Source organism: Dipteris shenzhenensis, chromosome 16 (genome assembly GCF_047967505.1).
Source record: "Dipteris shenzhenensis isolate YYH24624 ecotype China chromosome 16, Dip_SZ_1.0, whole genome shotgun sequence".
Taxonomy (NCBI): Eukaryota; Viridiplantae; Streptophyta; class Polypodiopsida; order Gleicheniales; family Dipteridaceae; genus Dipteris; species Dipteris shenzhenensis.
In genome coordinates this window covers 40,181,887-40,204,206 of record NC_141611.1, presented here as the reverse complement: position 1 = coordinate 40,204,206, position 22,320 = coordinate 40,181,887, and the positions used below count along the sequence as shown (strand labels likewise).

At 43.9% G+C, this 22,320-nt stretch overlaps 1 protein-coding gene across 1 annotated transcript; it reads right to left on the bottom strand.

The window, feature by feature from the left end:
• Positions 1 to 15,590: 15,590 nt before the first annotated feature.
• LOC147892946 (bark storage protein A-like) lies at positions 15,591 to 17,784 on the bottom strand. The gene is made up of 6 exons (XM_087387591.1): positions 17,480 to 17,784; positions 16,979 to 17,046; positions 16,677 to 16,832; positions 16,345 to 16,587; positions 16,082 to 16,261; positions 15,591 to 15,913 (listed from the first exon to the last, which is right to left on the bottom strand). The coding sequence occupies exons 1-6, from the start codon at positions 17,700 to 17,702 to the stop codon at positions 15,761 to 15,763; spliced, it is 1,023 nt and encodes a 340-aa protein (XP_087243717.1). The 5' UTR covers positions 17,703 to 17,784; the 3' UTR covers positions 15,591 to 15,760.
• Positions 17,785 to 22,320: the final 4,536 nt, after the last annotated feature.

Here is a 22,320-nt window from a genome sequence, read left to right as displayed (position 1 = left end):
CTTGAAAAGATGCAGGTTTGAGCCCATTGATGGGCAACACTTTTGTGAAGCTTGCAAGATCGCCCTTGATGAGGGAAGAAAAGGAAACTTGCCATAGATTGAGTGGATGGAAAAGTTTCAACGAGTCATTTGTCATGTATGCATATTTAATGACGACTCAAAGTACATTCTAGAATCAGAAAGGTTGAATTCTGCTCCATTTAGGTTGAAAAAAAGCTCTTCTCTTTCTAAGATCCTCATAAAGGCAAGGGAGTTATGGGTGGGCTATGGAAAGACACAAACAGTGAAGGGCAGGAGACCTACATTTGAGTACATGGCAAAGAGGACTCGGTTCTATAGATGCTTGAAAGGTGTTGTAAGCAATATGCAAGGCATACCAAGTAATAAGGTTGAGGAAAAGGATCTGAACACCACCAACGTTGATCTTTTCTTATCTGCCATAGGACCTTCTATGATAAACTGCATAAGTTCAACTATCTGTGACACTACAAGGTCTGGCAATTAATCTATGAAAAATATACATGGCTTCTCCCAAGCATGACCGCTCATTGTTATGAAATGCTATGTATCAATGCCATTGATGTGTGCAAAATTTGTATCATTCTCTGATAGCAAGATATCATAGGAGAAGCTGAATGGAGAACCATCATGTAAACCACCAATTGCTCTACCTTGGGAAGTGGATTGCAAGGCCTTTTTCCCGATGTCCATATATTCTGTCTCAACAATCTTTGGCATTTTAGCTCTTAGATCCTTTGTTGGTGTGGCATTTGCATCCATTGAAGCCAACCACTTTCTAGCCCATGTCTTATCAAGGAGTTGACCTAGGCTAACTGCTTTCTTCTTATGCACATTAATTGACTTGCCAGATAACTCATCATTAGATTTCAATAAAAACAATAGTGCCGAGAGAGCAGCCTCACTTTGAATCATTTGGGTGACCACTTCTTCCAAGTTGCTATGCTTGCTCTTCTTTCCAAAGAAGCAGTCATCGCTTAGGATCTTCATGCATACTTCTTCTGTTATTGCATCTGGAACAAACCTTAATTCTCTCCACCAAACAATAGACATCGGTTTCATTATTTCTTTCCTCTGAGTTGCAGTGTGCTCTAGGGCCTCAAAGGATATCTTTCTTGTTTCATGTGCTTGGCAAACATCCACGATGCTCTGAAACACTGAGTCTTTGTGGAAGACAATGCAAGTAGTAGCCCAAACACATTTATGAACTCTTTATCTTTAGCAATGATAAAGGACATATAGAAAACCTTAATAGGAAGTAGTTGTGCAACCGCTGATGAGGCGCATGTGCAAGTTAGTAAGAAACTGCCATATGTAGGAAGTTACATGTTCGGCTCATATGTGTGTAGTGCAGTATTCCGAATGTGGATATGCTACTTCTTCTCGAACTATATTTTGTCCAGTTCTATGTCTATTCTCTATATGATATAGTGATAGAAGCATTTATAATACAAGGAATTTGCAGTTTTTTGCCTTAATCAAATATTTATGTTGCACTGAATTCTAAGTTGATGTATTCTCTTTCAGAAGTTCTGAATGTATTCTTGATGATGCTGTATTTCTACTAACAGGTAGATTTCAGGATTTAATCTCTACCTGTTACAAGGGAATAAGGGGCCCTCATTTAGCTTGAATAATATTTCTACACATAGCTGCTAGTGATGCTCTTCTGCCGATAGAAGTCGAGAGTAGGGAGGTCCTGTAGCAAAATGATGAGCAATCAAAAAAAATGCATGGTCATCACCCACAACTACTAGATTCGGGACTGATGTGAATATAATGTTTAACTCTTCCATCTGGGTAGCTAGAGCTAGTGATGAGCAAATCTCCGGGAATTCAAGTGACGAACGTTGTACGCAATATTGGGATTTTCTTCCCTCATCTTCTCAAAATCTGGCCAACTCTAGCGCCGGCATAGTGGCATGTATGTGGGGTCGATCCACCTATCCTTCAAAATGCTACGTGTTTCAAAAATGGAACCTTCCACTAAAGTTGGAGACCATCTGTTTGAGGTACTTGATTGTAGTTAGGTTGGCTATATGCGCAAAATGAGGGAGGAAGGGTATGTCCCAATCTTGCATTGTATGTCACAAGGCATATCTTTTGATGCAAAGAAACATGTGTTATGTGGACATATTGGGAAGTTGGCTATGGCTTACATGTACCCAAGGTATGTCACTTGAACCATAGCAAATAAATAGGATTCAAAGGGAGGGAAGACGAGGGTGTGCATCATCTTTTGTAGTCATCCATCAATGGCAGACTAGTACAAGAGTCAATTAACAGAGGTCATGTTTTGAACATCTTTTTAGTGGAGGTTCATAGCATTGTAGTCACTTGAGGGGAGAAGAGAGGTGGTTATTACATTGTAGTCATCCAAGGTAGAAAAAGAGGTGGTAAGAAGAGACTTTTCATCATATTGTAGTCATAGTGTAACCATTTGAGGGAGGTTAGAGGTATGTGTTAGAAATGGACCAACAGAGGGTACACACAGCGGAAGACTTATAGAATAGCCCAGGAGCTCACACAGTGTGTGTGTGTGTGTGGTGGAATCACAAACTTCTTTACTTAATGTGCATCACATAAATGTGCAGACTCATCAATAGACAATAATCTAGCCAGACATAGAAGCTACCAAAACCTTGTATTTCCATCCAAAACTATGGACATAACAAAAGAGAGATAGATCCAAAGTCCCACCAGAGTGTGGTCCTTTGATCTTACACAAGGTACTTTTTCTATTTGCCGGATATCTCTAGACTTGAGCTCACGTATTCCACCTCGAGCTTATGTGAACTCTCTGTCCTAAATGATCCTGTCCTACTACTCCCTATGTATCAACCTAGGTGGGCAGCACCCTTGCTGAGCTAGGTCTGCAGCTCTCCAGTCTCTGTGTTCTCCTGGATGTAGGCTCATAGGTTGCTAGTTTGTTGCTCCTTCTGCTCCCTGAAGTGCTGCTACAAGTGATACTAAAATGAGGCCTGAGGCCTCTCCTTTTATAAGCCCCCAAGGGGCTAAGAACTCCACCAACCCAGGCCCCTAGATCTGGCAGACCTGGTCGGTTCTTCTTGCCCCCCTGGCCTACTTGGCCCCTCTCCTCACACTCCAACACAACACTTGGTACAAGCCCTATCTCCACTATCACAAGCACACACACAAGTACAGACCCAACCACCCATCCCTCCATGCCACAAGATGGCACCGGGAACATGCAACAACGGCCTCTCAAAAGAGAAGGACAAGACGACATGGGCACCAAGCAATGGTACAAAATCCTTAAGCCCATGCTCTTCTCCAATTGGAATCCACTCCCAACCATGACACCTAGTATGAGGTGATCACTTCATTCAGAATGGTAAAGGATGTGGTGGAAATGAAGAGATGGAAAGAAGATGCAAAGCTTTCACCTCACCCGAAAGGATATAATGGAGGTGAGAGATCTAACTGAGCTCATCCAATGCAACTTCCATAAATGGCAGTGGGAACATGATCGGTGTACACGGGGCCCATCAAGGCATAAGACCTTCATCCGAGGCATCTTCATGACTTCTCTCACTCTTTGCTTAGATCTTTTTTTGCTCTCCTTTTTGCTTCTAAAAGCTACCAAATATGATATTTGAAGCTCAAGTTATGATGTTCTAAATTTCCAAGAGTTTCTTGCGAGTTTTCATGGTAGAGAGAGAGGTATTCTCTTTGAGAGATTGATACCTGTGGAAAAGTTCTCTATTCATTATGTTTTAGGAGATGGATAATTTTTTGGTGCTCGATGTAGGTGTGAAGAAGGCTTTGTAGAGATTTTGTTCACTCCAAAAGCATGCCAACAAAGGCAAGGCACCTATGCTTACATTAGTTTCTCACCTTGTTCTTCACTTGTAGGTTGAATCATGCACAAACCAATTTTACAAGCAAACTTCAGCCGATAAATGTTCTAGGGAATGACATGGACTGGCAATTGGTAAGAAGCATAAGCAAGGGTGGCATAGTTTACATTCTCTAGGAAAGCCACATCTAGGGTCTGGTAACTGACCTAAAAGTCTTCTCAACTTGGGATGGTTTGGACCTCAAAATATCTATTTTGGCAAAAGGAAGGGGAAGGTTAGGTGAGCCTATTGATGAGGATCCTGTTGGCAATTTTGACTAGTCTGGGCTAAACGTCTACTCAGTTAAGCTTGGCTTATTTAGTAGCAACAAGGTGTGGGTTGTTGAAACAACAGGGGTCTGTGCCACTTGTTGAGTACAAGCCACATCAACAGTGACTTCCAATTGCCACATCGCATGCTTATGCCATGACATTAAGTGCTACATCATTGGCCATGTGGCAATGCCATGTCAACATGTCCACCTCAGCACAGTGCCACACTGGCACAGTTGTAATCAGCATGTGACCTCAGCCTGCCACCTCATCATTTTGACCACTCCTTTGGACAAAGTTTGGCACAAATCTCAAATGCCCATATTGGAATTTTGAGGTGATCCAAAAAGCAAAAATGATTGGCAAATTGAGCTCTATGCAATGAGTACCTTACATCTGCTTTTTGACTTATGCATAGGTCAGCAACATTGAATCCTCTTCATTGAAATCACCTCTTGATCCATTATAGCCACCCAACACATACAATGAACAAACTAAAATTCTTTTTTCTGCATTTGATGCTTTGACATGTAGTCTAGTACACGATGGGGGAGGTCAAGACAGAGTAGCATTTTCTATGTGTTTGTCCAACCTACTAAGAGATACGAGGGAGATACCATTGTATCTTTCAAGAGGGTGCAGCTTCGGATGACTCACATGATTGATACATTTCCCCGACCAGGTCTGCATTGGGTTCTATCAACGGATTGAGATGTGGAGACATAGAGATTCCCTTGTGTGGCAGGCTACAGCTATAGTTGTAGCACATAGAAAAATAAAGGGTGAAACAACAAAAGTCGCATGCCGATAGAAGGATATGCCAAATTCCTAGAGTCCTTTTGGATGCCACTACCTTGGAGCCAATTGATTGAGAAGTCCATGCTAGAGTGCAGGCCACAATACGGCGGGTTCCAAAGGTAGGGCCTCCTTTGTTCATTGAGGCATCCTCATCATCATCTCAGTCTAGGGGTGGCTGCATTATATTTTCAATCTACCTAAGGGTGTGGAGCTAGTCCCTGTATTCATCATTTTCTTGTTGAATTCTATTTATTTCAGCTTGTAGTTGGTCAATCTCTCTTTGCAAACTAGTCAACTTTAGTAGTGGCATTAGGGGTAGCTAGGGAAGATTCCAATTCATTGATTTGCTACCAATGCTCCCTATTCCTTTGCCTCAACTGCATAATCCTTTGCTCGGCCTCACCCAATACTTTTCCATTTTGATACAATTGAAAGACAAATGTGGTGTGCTTTACTTGTAGCTTCTCATGATTTTTTGTCAATGAGGTGAACGGCACTTCCATCTGTAGCTATGTTTGAGTAGCTTGCTATGCTTGGCCAAGAAATGAACTCTCTTTAGACCATCCTAACAAATTGAGGGGCACATAATACCTAACAATCTAATAAAGGGTCCTCATGGTATTTCATCCTTCTATGCTAAGATGTTGTTGGATCTCCAAGTATTGTTCCACAGTCACACTAGTCTCATAAAAAAAGAAGAGTTCATTGATGCCCTATTGTTTTGGAGCACCTAGGGATGGAAAAAAAGGTTGGTTCCATAAACTTCTATGAGTAGAATTTAGGCGTACGACGTTTGGAAGATTCTCCCACAAGAAAAGTTGTGGTAGGGATCTTCTAACCACTGGATGGATCAGGTAGGACAGGAGGAATTGGTCTGAGAGGCAAGGAAGTAGGATGCAATGTGCTTGTCATTGAAGGAAGTATTGGGACACTACATACGCGGTGGGAGTTTGGCTGTGCTTAAGCCCATTGGGTCCAAGCAAGTAGTTGAAGATGGACTTGTCTTGGATACTACCATGTGGACTATCAGTTTGTTAAGGTTGTGACTACTTGCATTCCATTCTCATTCCATTAGGTGTAGGGCCATGCATCTATTGCCCTTAGTTAATCATGGTCCCAACATGGAATATATGGAAGGGCCTATGAGGTGAGGTCCAAGAGCAAATGCTTGTACCACTAGTATAGGTGAAAGAGGACTACTTGCAGCAATAGTAGTTGTAGCAGTACTAGTGCTAGTGGTAATAGCAACGATGACAAGCATGGTAGCAAGCACATTGGTAGAGGTAGTGGCAGACCTACGGCAGACACCTTGGCAAACACAGAAGGCAAATAAGAAATAGTAGTAGTAGAAGTATAGGTAGAGGTTGATGCATATGATCAAGCACTGGCAAGAACAAAGAGAGGGGGGCATGGCAAGTGGCATGGGATTCTGGGCAATCCCATGAGCGTGTAATAGGAGCCACAGGATCTAGCCAAAAACCAACCTATACTGACCATGCACAAGTGAGGGCCAAGCTTGCGATGTGCTTGCCCTTTGGCTACTTGCCTAAGATGCCTTTGTGAGCACCGTAACCTAGCCAATTGCCTAGCTAGTTGAGTATTTAGCAACTGCAAGCTAAACATAGCTATAAGAAAGGTTGCATATGTACACTCTTTTTGGGTCCGATGAATTCATAAGATGAAGAGAAAGAATGGGTGGAGACCAAAGGATCAATGGACTTATAGATCATGTATCCCTATGAAGATGAGTAGCTATCATCATCAAAGAAGCTATCATAGTGAGCATTATTAGGCAAGGGAGCTACTATCAGACCTGGTGTTTGAATGCCTTTGTGAATACCGTAATCTAGCCAATTGCCTAGCTAATTGAGCATTCAAAAATTGCAAGCTATGAGTATTCAATAATTGCAGGCTAAACATAGCTTAAGGAAGGTTACATATATACTCTCTTTTTGAGTCCGATTCTAAGATGAAGAGGAAGAATGGGTGGATCAAAGGACCGATGGACTTATTCACATTATGTGTCCCTATGAAGATGAGTAGTTATCATCATCAAAGAAGCTATCATAGTGAGCATTGTTAGGTTGGGGAGCTACTATCGGACTTGGTGGTAGTAGGATCACAGCCTTGTACAACACATGTGTCAAAAGAACGCAGCGTCCTTCAAATGAGGCATGTTGTCATTTAGCCTTTAGCTTTTATTTTAGCATAATTTTTTCTACTTGTGCTAGAATCAAGTGAGCAGAGTTGAGTGCATCTACTGCTTTGCTACTCTTCTATTCCCTTTGATGTCACATGCAATGAGGTGATTACAATATGTTACCTCATAACACTCACATGTGTCTCAAGACTGCTGGCATATGACTAGAACCTTAAACACCCACTCAAATGTACTCCCACATAGAATCACTAAGTATGGATGTTACGATCATCCATTTCTCAATGTGGGCGGGAGGAGGGGGGGAGAGAGAGAGAGAGAGAGAGAGAGAGAGAGAGAGAGAGAGAGAGAGAGAGAGAGAGAGAGAGAGAGAGAGAGAGAGAGAGAGAGAGAGAGAGAGAGAGAGAGAAGGGGGGGGGAGGGACAGGAAGAGACGCTATGGACGGCAATGAGAAGGGGGTGGGTTGATGAATGATGAGTGGGTGACGGGATTGTTAGAGCAGAGGGGGCTAGAAAGAGAAAGAGTGCAAGGGTGATGAGGGGAATACCGAGCACCGAGGGAAAGGTGAGATTAGATAGGAAGAGCTGTAAAGGAAATCATGAGGGGGTGGCGAATGAAAGGGAGTTCATGCACCGAGCATTATAAGGGCAGAGAGAGATGACAGACAATGGAGGAAAAGGAGAATGTGGGGAGCAAGAAAAGAGAACGAAGTGGGGGAAGGCATGTTTGAACGAGGATTGAAGGAGGTGATGTAGAGGAGTGAGGGTGAGAGTTAAAAGAATGCATATGAGAATAAGGGGGTGAAAAGAGAAGATGAGAAGGGATTATAAAGTAAGAATAAAAGGGAGAAAACACACCTACAAAATAAACAAAGGCCTTAATCAATTTTGAAGAACGAAATTAAGGAGCATTCTTGGCCATACAAATGTTGTGAAAGATTTCGGGAGATCATTGTACCTTCAGGTCATACTTGCCAATGTCCATAGTGGTGGCTTGTTTATGAGTACCACAATTGAGGGGAGTAATACAATATGGACAAAGGTGAACAAGCTCACATGCTAAAGGGGAGAGGAGAGATGCTTATGAGAAGGGAGGTGGGAAGGAAAAAAGGGGAGATATTCTATAATTGAATAATGGGAAGGGGAATGAAGGGCAAGAGAGGAGAGAGTGATTGGAAAAGATGAGTCACATGGAAAAGATAAAGTAGGCTTATTGCATTGAGGCCAATATTTGTACAAGGAGGCTATGTGGAATAGCATGGAGGTGAGAGTGTCCGCATGAAGCAAGACCACCCATTTTATAGCCAATTTTTCATGCATTAATTAGCATCATATATGCACAAGATGGAAGGGATATCTTATCTTTGCCTAGGAAATCTCAAGGGGGTGTGACAACACTTAACCCCATTTTCTACATAAATCAAGATCAAATCGCCTAAGTTAAGAGTGGGATGACTCACTTCCTTGGACCCTTTCACTAATTCAAAACTCAAATAAGCATCTATGAGGACTTTTGGCACAACAATCACAACAACACAAAGCAACTATAGACGCGCTTGGTAGACGCGCAAAATAGCAGGCGCATCTATAGGTGTTGCTTTAGTAGAGGAATTACGGGCACATCTAAAAGCACGTCTAAAAGCTTGTCTATTTGCGCGTAAATTGACGTGTCTACTTGCGCATCTAAACTGAGAAAATACGGGCCCGTCTAACATCGCGTTTATCAGTGCGTCTATATGTGCATGTATTAGCGCGTTTATTTGCGCATTTACATTGAGAATCATACGCGCATTTAGATGCGTAGATAGATGCAAACCAGAGAATACAGAAAGTGAGATTTTGGTGTACATCATTGCTTTCCAAACATTGCCCATGATTACCAAAGCAGATAATTTTTTGCAAGCCCACATATACAAGAATTAAGTGAGATGAGGAGAATGAGACAATATGTAAAATAGTTTTGCCAATATCAATTATGGGGCTACGGTTCAATCTCATCCTCAATGAGATCAACCCTTGCCAAACTATCTACTTCAAAATCCAAACAAGTGTTTAGATCTACAAATACATTCAACCCACTACTACTTGTGCCACTCATGTGCTCATCGAAATCAGCATCTCGAATGGTAGGCTCGTCCTCACGGGTAATGGCCTCAATATCTGTATCTTTTATCTCATGATCATCCTCCTCTCTGATATCATGGTCATCATCACGTCCATGGCCATGATCATCCTCCATACGCTCCATATTAGTAAATGTACTATACATCACTTTGGAACGTGGCATAATAGGTATGACATGCCACCATCTATTATTATCCACCATTGGTTGATAGACAACCTAATTCAAACACAAATACAATCATGTTATTTTTATTACATCAAATATATAAAAGCAAGTATTTTTATATGTGTGCACAGTACCTGTTCACATTGTTGCGGTAGTACTAGTGTGTCCTTCCTACTTTGCCAAAACTTTGTGGAGTCAATAGTTACAAAGCCACTTGCATAGCGTTTGATTGTTGCATTAGGGCCTCTTTCCACCATGTCCTTAAACCACTTTACATCCAAAACATACACAAAGAAGCGTCGAAAGTCAAGCATAATAATATCTTGGATTATGTAACTTTTGGTGTTTGTCAACACCTTTATAAATATTGTGAGAGTTTGCTTAATACAGTTGTAACTTTTGAAGGCATGGCTCCATTGGCTCCCTCAAAGCTAGCAATGACACCGCAATCTTGTGTGTTTCTCTTATCATCAATCCGTTGTGTTCAAAAATGCTTGCCCTCACACCATATAGCATTGAACATAGTACACTATACCAAGAAAAAATCAATTAAATAAGCAATCTAAATTATTGAAAGCTCCTAACTTATGCATAACATTCTATATACCGACCTTGCTCATGCATCCCCTAGCATACTCCCATTCTTCCATTGTGATATGCATCCCCTCATCTTTCTCTGCTTAAACAATAGACACAATTAAGAGTGGAAGGTGGGTTTAGGGTGCCACATCCTTTTCCTATTCATAATTAGAAATGCAATGCTTACTTGAACACTCGCCATAGCCTGGGAAGTCATGCATCGTCCACATCAAGACTGCTTTGCAGTTGAAGTCTCGTGACGAGGGAGGCCTGCTCACATCATGCACCTCGATACCTCTCCAAAGTATCTCTAGCTCGTCAATCAAAGGCTCCAAATAAACATCAGGGTTTTTGACTTTATGTTTCCCTAGAATTAGAAGGGACAGCATAACATGTCCTTTCGTAATAGCCATAGAGGGTGGAAGATTGTAATTCACCAATACCACTGGCCATACACTGTAAGACATTCTTTTGAGACCAAATGGGTTCACACCGTCCATACCCAATCCAAGTCTCAAGCTCCTAGATTCTTCCTTGAAGCTTGGCCATGTGTCTTCAATATGCTTCCACACAGGAGAGTCCGCGGGAGTTCTCCACTTTCCATTGGTTGATCAATGGGAGGAATGCCATGACATGAGCTCTGCAATAGATTTGCAATTAAACATATGTTGGATGCGAGGGATTATGGGAAAATGTTGCAATACCTTACGAGGCACGTCCAAGGTTTTGAGATTTGCTCTATATCTTGCCTCTCCACAAGTAGGACACTCTCTTGCATCCTTATGTAGTCCACGAAACAAAACGCAATCATTGATACATGCATGGATGTGCTTGTAATCGAATCCTCCATATCTCTTGAGGTCGGTAGTTTATTCTCCCTTGGAAGCATTTTACACAATAGCCTGCACGTGAAGACCATAAACGAGGAAAAGCATTCGAGTAATTGACCCACTAGCATAATTCACCATGTTTGCAAAATAGACTTTAAAGCTTACTTGAGTAATGCATTCAAACTTGCATTGCTCCATCCATAGATGGTTTGCAAGTTTAGTAACTCAAGGGAGGCACATAGAACAGAGAATGTGCACCCCTCAAACAGTGGAGTCGATGCTGCAGTAAAAAGATCATCTTGCTCCATGCTATCATCTCTCCCTTGATGGACATATAAATCCTGCACCATATCATCAAACACCTCCTCCTCCATGGCTTCATGAGGTAATTGTGGAGGGCTACTATCACCATCACTCCATGCATCCCTAACGGTCATGCATCCGTAACGGTCCCTCCTAAAGATCCCACCTCATATCGCCGACGCTTCGCCTCCTCACAGCGAGCATAGGGCAACATATGCAGGTGTGGCACTGCATCTTGTATCAAATTAAAACAGGATCATAACTCAAACATATGAACACCCATAGGTATCTCAATCAACCTTAACTTACAAACCCTTACCCTGTTTACGGTCACATCCCATTCTCCATACTTTGAGATATGATTGAGTGTAATCCTGCATGCACGATACATGTTTCCTCGACATTGATCACACAAACATTTGATTTTTTGCTCCAACCACATTTCGCGATGGTGGATACGGAGGGTTTCATCCTCACTGGAGCTACTTGTTGAAGATGAAGACATCCTACAAACAAACAACCCACCAAATTTTCTTTCTTCAAATGTTTAATTTAAACTTTGTGGTGCGTCTAAAGGCGCATCTAAAAGTGCATCTATAGTCACGTCTAAAGGCGCGTCTAAAGGCACATTTACTTTGTGTATTTAGATGCGCCTATAGACGCACCATTAGATGCGATTATAGATGCGGCTTTTAAACCTGCTTTTAGCACGCTCGCTTTGCTTTTCTTCACATTACTTATACTTCGCGTGGCTTGCTTCCTTCCTTATTAGCAGATCCACAGTTTCGACGCTTAAGAGGAAGGCTTCCATACTTACTTCCAAGCTTACACTTAAGAGGAAGGCACCCACACTTACTTCTAAGCTTAAAGGAGAGGAGGACGAACAAGGAGGAGAAGCAACTTTGAAAAAGAAGAAAAACCTTCCATACCTCTATCCAAGTAAGTCCTTTTGCAGTTGATCTTGTTTGGAAGTTTGCTCTCTTTAGATTTGTACTTTCTCGTATCCAAGAAGCGCATGATCTGGGTATCAGTGTCACATTTGTATGTCGGGCGCAATGTCCTTTTCTACTTTTTAGAAATCTCATCTGTCGGAATGCGTCTATAGGCGCATCTCAGAGCGCGTCTAAAAGCGCATCTACAAGCACGTCTAAACGCGCGTCTAGCCTGTTTGCAGACACAGACAGACGCTATGTTAGACACTCTATTAGACGCTCTGTTAGACGCTCTATTAGACGCATCTATAAACGTGCTAGTTAAACACGTCTATAGACGCGCTCCAGCAGTAAGCCTCTCTTCCATTCCCCTTTCTTCTCAGCTCATCAGTAATAGATTTTTTTCCTTTTTTCCAGTTCAACATGTGGCCAGGAAGCGCTTCCAGCTCACCTGATCCCCGGGAATCTATTTGAAAGGACTTATATAACCTTTTAGGGCACCCTCCTAGTCCTCCGGAGTTATACGGGTATATGACGGGTACTCTAAACACTCCCCAGGAGTCAGCACTATAGACTCCAAACCACCCCACACCACCTGAGATCACCCCAACGGAGTCAGCACAGCCGTCTTATGCCCCTTCTTATGCCCCTTCCCCCATACTGTCTTATGCCCCTTCCCCCATGCCGTCTTATGTCCCTTCTGCCATCCCGTCTTATGCCCCTTTCCCTATGCCATCAGGAGGTCCTTCTGTTTCGCAGATCCGTCGACGTACTCCTATGCCGTCGAGACTCGGTTCTCCAGCTACGAGTGGTCAGCGTAGTCCCGTGTAGTCTCCAGCTACGAGTGGCCAATGTACCAGGTCGACACGACACGGTAGCAGGCATAGTAGCAGGGAGAGCGGTGGGGGATGCATGGCACAGTGCTTTGGGAGGGGTGGCGGTGGGATCAATGATGATTCAGATGATTTAGATGTGCCTCCGGGTGATGGTACGATTTATTATGACATCACTCAGACAGGAGGCATCTTGATGGATGCGCGGAGGAAGGACATCATGGCCTTCATGCGCTCTGTAATTGCTAACAATTACAGAGATTGCTTTATCCACTACAAAGACTAGCCAAAGAGGTTGGCTGATGAGACCCTCACTACTGTTCGCTCTAGGTATCCTAACCCCCCCAATCACCAGTTCACAGATAAATGGGCCAAGTCAAAGATTGTTACGATACTTGGCAATAAAAGATTTTCGCTTAAGAGGCAGGCACTAGCGGAGCTTGCCAGGCTTAAGGAGGGTCAACCACCAAGGGGCCCGCCGCCCCACACCGCTCACAAGCGTGAGTGAAAGAAAGCAATGAAGTCAGCAAGGGAGGACCCCAGTCTACAGCACGTGGAGGCACAGAGGATCCAGATGGAGGAATATGGAAGCACGCATTTTGGAGCAAGGGGTGTTGAATCATGGGAGGCCCAATTTGTAAGTATCGATCTCAAATTATATTGCTTATGTAGTTTATTAGGAGGTTGTTTCTTTGTACTAATCCCTCCACAAAGTGTGTCGTCATGCAGCTTGAGATCGTGGGCAGATACCCTACTCCTGTGGAGACAGCCTACCACTGCCACCATCGTAGAGGAGATACATGGAGGCACTTCTATGATGATGGGTTGATTACTGAGGAGCAGTATACCCGGGCTACTGGAGCGGCCCCCGAGGTATTTGAAAGTAATTAAATAATGCCAAAATTATAAGTAAAGATTTGATTTTTCATACATTGATATATGTTGTCCCTTGTTTACAGGCCCGTGCACAAGACGATGAGGAAGACGAGGAAGGAGGCACAGAAGGGAGTGCAGAAGGGAGCGTGGAAGGGAGCGAGGACATGGAGAACATAGATTAGTCGTAGAAGTAGTGCTAGCTACTCTTTTTTGTACTTAAAGCCACTGGCTTGGCTTCATGCCTCTTGTATATACACTCCTCTTATTTTTTATACTTGAAGCCACATGACGTGGCTTAGCTTCCTTATTTTTTGTACTCGAAGCCACATGACGTGGCTTAGCTTCGTGCTATATGTATATACAAGCACTTTTTGAGCTTTCAATTTTATTGCGTTTTGGAGTTGTAATGTTTTATTTCGAATTGTAATTAAAATGCGGTTGGCTGTAAGAATTGAATTACACAATGTGGATATGGGATTCTTGTAACTATATAGCATACACAACATACACAGCATTCTGTTTTTTTAATTTTAAAAAAAAGTACGTCTATTAGTGCGTCTATATACGCGTCTGTCTATTTGACAAGCATCTATATTTGCATCTATAAACGCGTTTATAAGCGCATCTATTTAAGCATCTAAGTGCGCATCTATACGCGCATGTGTCTGATATATAGACGTGGGTCTCCAGATGCGAAAATAGACGTGCCCGTAAGTTTTTTATTTAGTTCAGTAAACGCATCTGTGTGCGCGTCTATGGGTGCTTTGTCTTGTTGTGAATGCTTGCCACCTCCTACTGCTTTCCCCTTATAAAACTATTATATGCATGGGTTATGCACAACCATTCTATCCAATGCACACATGGGAGCATCCACATGGAAGGGTTGGTACATGAGTAATCCCTCATATTATATATTATGCATGCCAATGCATATTGCACACATTTCAAATAAGCATAATTACATTTGTCATTTTTAACCATTCACTGTGGTCAAGTTGTAAACGATCAGAGTAGGATGGATAGGTGCTCCTAGTCATGTTTGTATGAAAGTGAATCAAATGTATGATGTGTGTATGATAAGGATCGATGGGTGGACATTTAAAAACTACATAAAACTTTAAAACTCGCCTCATCATACAAGCATGCTAGTAATCACAATGTTGACCGCTCTCTCCATAAATCAGTCCCAAGCCATTGATGTAACTCATATACCTTGACATAAATTAGGATCCACTACTAATACTAAGTTACTTAATTGGCTTAGTTGGAACCCGCATTTACAATTCGGATGCCATGTGGCAATGTAAAGAGGTAAGGGCTAGAGAATCAAGATTGCCCGACGAGAGAGTAATAGGAATCTCGATAGAAGTCCAGTGTGATGAATTGGGATGATGTAGCCGAATTCAGATTGCTGACATGGTCGACTAACTAAATTATCAAGGATGACATTGTCATTCGAGAAGATGCTGGTGTGGTCCATGTGGCCTATCCCCACTACCAGATAAGGTTTAGTTAAGAACTTTAAGGAGGGAAGTATGTATTCCAATTGGGATTCGAGGGGGACCAATTAAGTTAAATGCGTTAACAGCACTGTAAAGATACTTGAAAATTCAACGCCTAGGAAATAAATACTTTACGGAGACAAGTTGATATATAGAAAATAAAGTACTTTATTTAGGACTTTTGTTATACAATTTGGGAATTCCTTGGAAAGCTCTTGACAAAAGGAAGCCATACTCATTATAAGCTTAGAAAATAGACATCATAGTGTAAAACATACCATTTTATGAGGAAAAAATTTTGAAATTTATTCCAAGGACCAATGGAAATGCAATTGTGGTCTTCATGTTAACATTAATGTAATTGAAATAGCTATGCTAAGGTTAGTAACATAACGGCGAATTAAATTGGTCCTGCACTCGTTCTTCACCGATGGTGAGGTTAGTAACATAATGGTGAGTCGATCAATAAAGTCAAAATCAATTGGTCCTTCATTCTTCTCTCTCTCCTTCTAGATGAGCTTTATGAAATTCGTCACGACGATAACTGCATTTGTAGCAGCCAAATCGGAAAAGATGGCTGCCTGATTTGCGGCGGAAGAGCCCCCTGCTAAATCTGAGAGAGATCGTATGGCGATGAACGGCACATCGTTGGTAAGACACACCTACAGGCCACTCATAAATACGAATTTTAGTTGAATAGAGAGAATAACAACTCTCAATAGCGCGAACATTTGAATAACAGCTCTCAATAGCGCGAGCATCTGAGTCGAAAAACGAATTTTAGTCGAATAACAACTCTCAATAGCGCGAGCATCTGAGTTGAGAATTACCAGAGCCACGCTCGCGGATTCCATATCTACAGGAGAGACGTTGAATTTCTTGTGTAGGAAGTCCCTGTAGGCGGCATTGTCGAGAAAAACGTTGGCAGAGATGCCCCTCTTCACCATCTGCACTTTTGGCTTCGTTATCAGGCAGTAGGACGCGTTGACACAGGATACAAGGTCCAATCCCTGAGAAGAAATAGAGGGTTCAGGTCGACTTATATTGCGCATTAGTAGCAGTTCTTGTGTGATTATGAAACGGAGGGTCCGACCTGAATTTTCTCGGCGATCTTGTAGTAGGTCTTATCGACAGGCACCCAGAAATGGTGCTCCCTCACCTCGGGTGTTCCAGTGACGGGAAACACTTCCTCCGGCTGAAACCAGACATTGTTCAAATAGTTGGAATGTTTCCCTGAGGGATTATTGAATTTGCCGATATGCAGGTAGCCGATTTTGCGCGTGAAGTCCCCATCCGCTTCCAGTGAAAGATTGGTGTTCGGCCCCTCTCCAAACCTCTGCAATCATATGAGATCGAAGCGAGTACATGAGGTGCAGATTTGTGGCGTGATGCTTGGAAGAAATCTTGGTAGAGCGAGTTCTTAACCTGCCAGTTCCAGAGGCCTGTGTGCGCCCAATATTTCGGGATGGTGATATCCCCGATGTTCAGCTGGTCGTTGGCGTTCCCTGCAATGCCGTAATGCAATACTCCACTCACGTCGAAGAAATCCAGCAGGAGCTGCATCGTGATTCCTGCGTTCAGCTGCCCACAAAGCCAATAAACCTTCGATTTCTTATACCTACAAAATTTGTCGGGCAGTATGGGACTGAAACAAGTCCCAATGCCCCATCCTGCCCCACGATTCTTTTTAAATTCTGGTAAAGTTGGACTGTATGCTAGGAAGTTACCATCGATAGTCCTGGCATCACAATAATCACTTTGTGCTTTTCTATCTCTCCGATGTAAAATCTGCGTCCTGAAACATCAGTCCACCGAAATCCGCATGTTAGCCTCCTGCAGATAATGGCCTAGTTACACTTATCTGAGCCGTGAGCGCATCCTTGCTTTCCTACACAGAGCATTCACTCTACCATACACAGAGCAAGGATGCCCTGTGAGCGCATCTTTGCTTTCCTACACAGAGCATTCACTCTACCATACAGGAATCCTTGCCTGCTATGGCGAGTTCTACATAGAGCCGTCACTCTAGACTACGCTTGCCTGCTATCTACTAGACAGAGCACTCACTCTACGCCATACCGTCATCCTTGCTTGCTTCTATTGCCAGTCCTACACAGAGCACTCCCAGCCCTCCTTTTTCATTGCCTCTATCGGAGAGTCCTACACAGAGAGACGCTCCTGAATCTCACTGAACCACAGGTGCAAATGCTATTGGAGGTCAGCCGCACCTGAAATGTCGATCGTGGGCAAGATCGCGTTGGGGGTGAAAACACCGTCCCCAAGCAAAGGACTCATCTCGAATGAATTGGGCACCACGATACCAAGGTAAGGGCCAGCTTCATTCACAGCAGCAATCTTGTGGAGGGCGCCAGAGTTGGGAAGACAGAGAACTAATTTGCAGAGCGAACAGGCGATGAAAACAACGAGAAAGGAAGGAAGCAAGCTCGCCATGGAAGCCGAGTAGAATTCGAGGATGCGATGAGACACGAGGAGGAGATGGAAGTAACAAAAGGGAGCATATGCTTAAAAGTACACTAGCGTATAAATCTCCTCCTTTCCAGGTCAACGTTGACCACCCCTTTGTCTCAACCTTAGCAACAAGAGTAGCTTAGTAAGAACACCTCCCCGGGCCAACGCTCATGCTAGCGAGGGCTGCTCACTCAGCATCACTAACTTTTGAGAAATCACAACCCTGTGTCTACATGCGTTCCAATTATACCTCCACGGGCTGCACAACCCAAAAACGAGTGTCTAGATACGTTCCAATTATACCTCCACGGGCTGCACAACCCAAAAACGGGTCTATCCAGTTTCTTTCAAAGCTCCTAACTTCATTCAATGTAGCCTTCCACCGGTTTTTCAAGTCTAGCAACCCAAGGCTGGACTGGAGACGAGGATTTTGAGACTGTTGGCTTGGTAGGCAAATGCTGAGTCTAGCAGGCTACAACCTCACGGGGACTTGGAAACAAGTCACTAGCAAGGTTGGGATAGCCCTGCTAGCTCATGCGGGGAGCTCCTCTAACCCTATGTGCTCAAACATGGTGTCGGAACATGGTTGCCTTCAAGAGAATACCCTTTCATGTTCTTCTCTTGTGGGAAGTCAAAGAGTCTATCATTCAACTTGTAGGCTATTATCGCTGGAGATCAGAGCTATTTGCCATGTCTTATAGTCTAGGGAGAGAGAGAAGGGGGGATAGAGAGAGAGATAGGGAGGGGGGGAGAGAGAGAGAGAGAGAGAGAGAGAGGGAGGGAGAGGGAGGGGGGGCAGAGAGAGAGAGAGAGAGAGAGAGAGAGAGGGGGGGGGGGGGGGGTGGAGAGAGAGAGAGAGAGAGAGAGAGAGAGAGAGGACGGGGAGAGAGGGAGAGAGAGAGAAAGAGAGAGAGAGAGAGAGAGAGAGAGAGAGAGAGAGAGAGATTATAAACCATATGTGTGTGTGTGTATGTGTGTGTGTGTGTGTGTATGTATATATATATGTATATATGTGTGTGTGTGTGTGTGTGTGTGTATGTATATTTTTTTATATTTATATATATAAATATATTTTTTTAATATATATTTGAACAAATGTGTGTGTGTGTGTGTATGTGTGCATGTTTGTATGCATGTATATGTTTTCCACAAATTTTATAAAATTGCTCAAAGTTTGAGATTTATAAATTGAACTTGGAATTTTATTAAAGGAAATCTATGATTGAACTTCGAGACCCAGCAGAGCGGGCCTCAAGCCCGTCATAGACAGGTCAAGTTACTCGAAAGGAGAGGTGAGGTTCGCCATGTTCGGGGGAGAAGGAGGGAGGTTCGGGGAGAGAGGAGGCTTGCTTGCCATTAGATCAACATGACGAAAGGGGGGATGATGACACATGCCGACCGTGTGGGGGGGAGGGGCGAGCAGACTGCTGATCCTAGCCCACCACAATAATTGCCTGAGTGGGACAAACAACATGAAGTAAGAGGGCACATGGCAGAGAGGCGAAGCTCACACGGCCACATGGCACATGGCAGACTACAAAATGTTGCCAGTGGATAGAACCGCACGCAGATAGCTGACATGGCGAAGTGCGAGCACATCTGATGGCAACGCCACAGACAGAGTAGCCACGTGGTAGAACAGATGACAAGCAGACACAACGTGATAGACACAACCTGACAACGTGACACATGGAGCTGCCACATTGTGCACGAGGAGCAGCCAAGGCCCAGAAGACATCGGTGACTGTGACTCCAGAGTCCAGTGCAGTGATTACAGTGGCAGACACGCTGCACACCACATGCACAGTAGTCACAGACTACACTATAGTAACCGTGGTAAGTGGCCCGTGTAACACATGGTAATGTACAGAGGTGCTGCCGCCGTGCAGGACATAGGACACCTTCGAGAACAGCACTACACGTGGCAATTCAACACGGACTCCGATCTAGGCGGGGGCAAGAGGCCACGCGGTTAAGGTAACGGTGTAAGACCAGACACACAGGTGGCACCATTGTGCACCACATGTGACAGGGCCCAGGACCCTAGGAGTAAATGCTTAAGGGGGGTGGAGTAAATATGCCAGGGTAGTGGCACCATGCCACAGTGGCAGAGCCATAGGTCCACATGCAATGGCAAAGAGGAAGGGGCAAGGACACGCGACGAGTGGGAAGAGAGGGGGGAGTGAAGTGAGAGAAGAGGGGAGAGAGAGAGAGAGAGAGAGTTGAGGAGGAGATAGACTGGAGGCTCGGGATGGACTGGAGGACGCAAACTGGAGGCCACATGTCTTGCAGTGGATAGTCCTTTAGTGCCACATGGAGGTGCCGGTAGATGAATAGTGGTTGGCGCTGTGACAGTGCACGGGTCCTAGAGCAATAGAGGGTCGCTTCTCATTGCCACATGGTGGCATAGCATTGGGCCGCATGCGTGGGAGTCAATGCCATGGCAAAGACTACGAAGACTACCTCTCTTTGCAAATCAAAGACTACACAGACTGCGTGGGAGTTAATGACTGTTGCACAGACTACTCTACACAATCCATGTGGGACAGATTGCTCTGCCACGGGATCACAAATGGCTCCGTAAGGGAAGAGAGTGTAGACTCAAGTGGTGGCACGCGTGGAGGGCACTAGATGTCAATGAGGGTGGCAATAGCCAATAAAATCAAAGAGAGAGTGATAAATATATTTATATTTATGTAAACATATATAAATATATATATAGAATATGTTGTGTGTGTGTGTGTGAGATAGAGAGAGAGAGACAGAGAGAGTTATTTATACATATATATAGAAAATTTAAAAATATATATGCATAAATAAATATAAAAAATATATGAGAGAGAGAGAGAGGGGGGGGAAACAGAGGGGCAGAGAGAGAGAGAGAGAGAGAGAAAGAGAGCGATCAAGGGGGGGAGAAATAGGGGGGGAGAGATGGAGAGAGAGAGGGGGGGGGGAGAGAGAGAGAGAGAGAGAGAGAGAGAGAGAGACACACACACACACACACAGAGGGCGATCAAGCTGGGGGGGAGGGGGAGAGAGAGAGAGAGAGAGAGAGAGAGAGAGAGAGAGAGAGAGAGAGAGAGGGAGGGAGGGAGGGAGGGAGGGAGAGAGAGAGGGAGGGCGATCAAGGGGGCCACATTGCGCAGTGCCATTGACCACAAAGTAAGAAGGCGGACCTTCTTAAAGATTTCAAGAAGACACACGGCCCCATCCCCAAAAAGACAAACAGTGCCGAAGAAGACACATAGCTTCTAAGAAGCCACATGGCACCACAGAGAGAGAGAGAGAGAGAGAGAGGGCAATCAAGGGGGGGGAGAGATGGGATGGGGAGAGAGAGATATATATATATATATAGATGGAGAGAGAGAGAGAAAGAGAAACACCTTTCGGAGACATATGTGTTTTCCATTTTCCAACAAGCTATCAATATCTTGGATGCCTTCGAATGTCTTCTCCCTAGGATTTGGTTGTAGATGGACTCATAGCTCCTATTTCATGTGTGAGTGGATCGATTTCCATGCTTGAACAATGTGTGCATGCATGCATGCGTGCATGTGTTGTTATGGATAAACTTGACCAAAGTAAAAGGCATAAATATGTGTGTGTGCTTGTATGTGTGGCAATAGTATAATAAAATATGGTGTGCATAAGGCCCAGGGTTGAGGTGGCAAGGCATGACCATCTGCCACCCTTCCACGTAAGACGACCCATAAGGTGTGTTGTACATAATCCATGGTAGTAATAATATAAAATGATAAGGTGGCATGGGTCCTCCATGTACCACCCCTCCACCTAGGCGGTCCCACGCGTGCATTTAGTGAGATATGGCCCAAGGACCATGGGAGAAGTAATATAAAATAGGTGGAGATGGATATTAGATTGGATTATTCCCTCCATGTAGGATAGGCCCATGTGGGGGGGGGGTATAGAAAGTCCAAGAATGCAAGTTAAATAATGGGAAAGTAGGATGAGGTGGCAAGATTCCTTGTGCCAACCCTCCACTTGTCTTCCTAGATGTTTGAATGTATTATAAAATTGGAAAGAGACCAAGGGAGTATCTTAGACTTGGGATATGGGTGTTGATATATGTGGAAAAATGTGGCCAAAGGTTGGCACACAATTGAGAGTGCGTAACCGCCTTTAGAGCCCACATGGGAGACTTTGCCACACACACCATGCATGTGGGAGGATGCATTTATTGAGAGAGACCTAGCTAGTACTTTGATTTCTACCCCCCATTCATCCCTTCAAATAAAGCATGACCCTCCTCCCTTGATGTCTCCATCTCTACATTCCTCGTCCCATTATGTACATGCTCCTCTTTCCCCTCTCCCTCTTCCCTTGTGCCATAGTCTCCCTCTTCATTCCCACCCCTCTTATTCCTTTTCCCCACCCATGTTAACACTTCTCCCTTCACGTTCCCTTTTCCTATATAGCCCTCGAGCGTCACCATACCTATCATCTAGCCTCTTGTCTTGAATTCTTTTGTAGTTAATACAACTGGTGTGGCTGCTGGGATCGAAATCTCCACGGCTAGTGGTGTAAAAGTCATTACTCCTACGGCTGGTTGTAATTCTGCCGCAGCTTTTGTGTGCAGTTC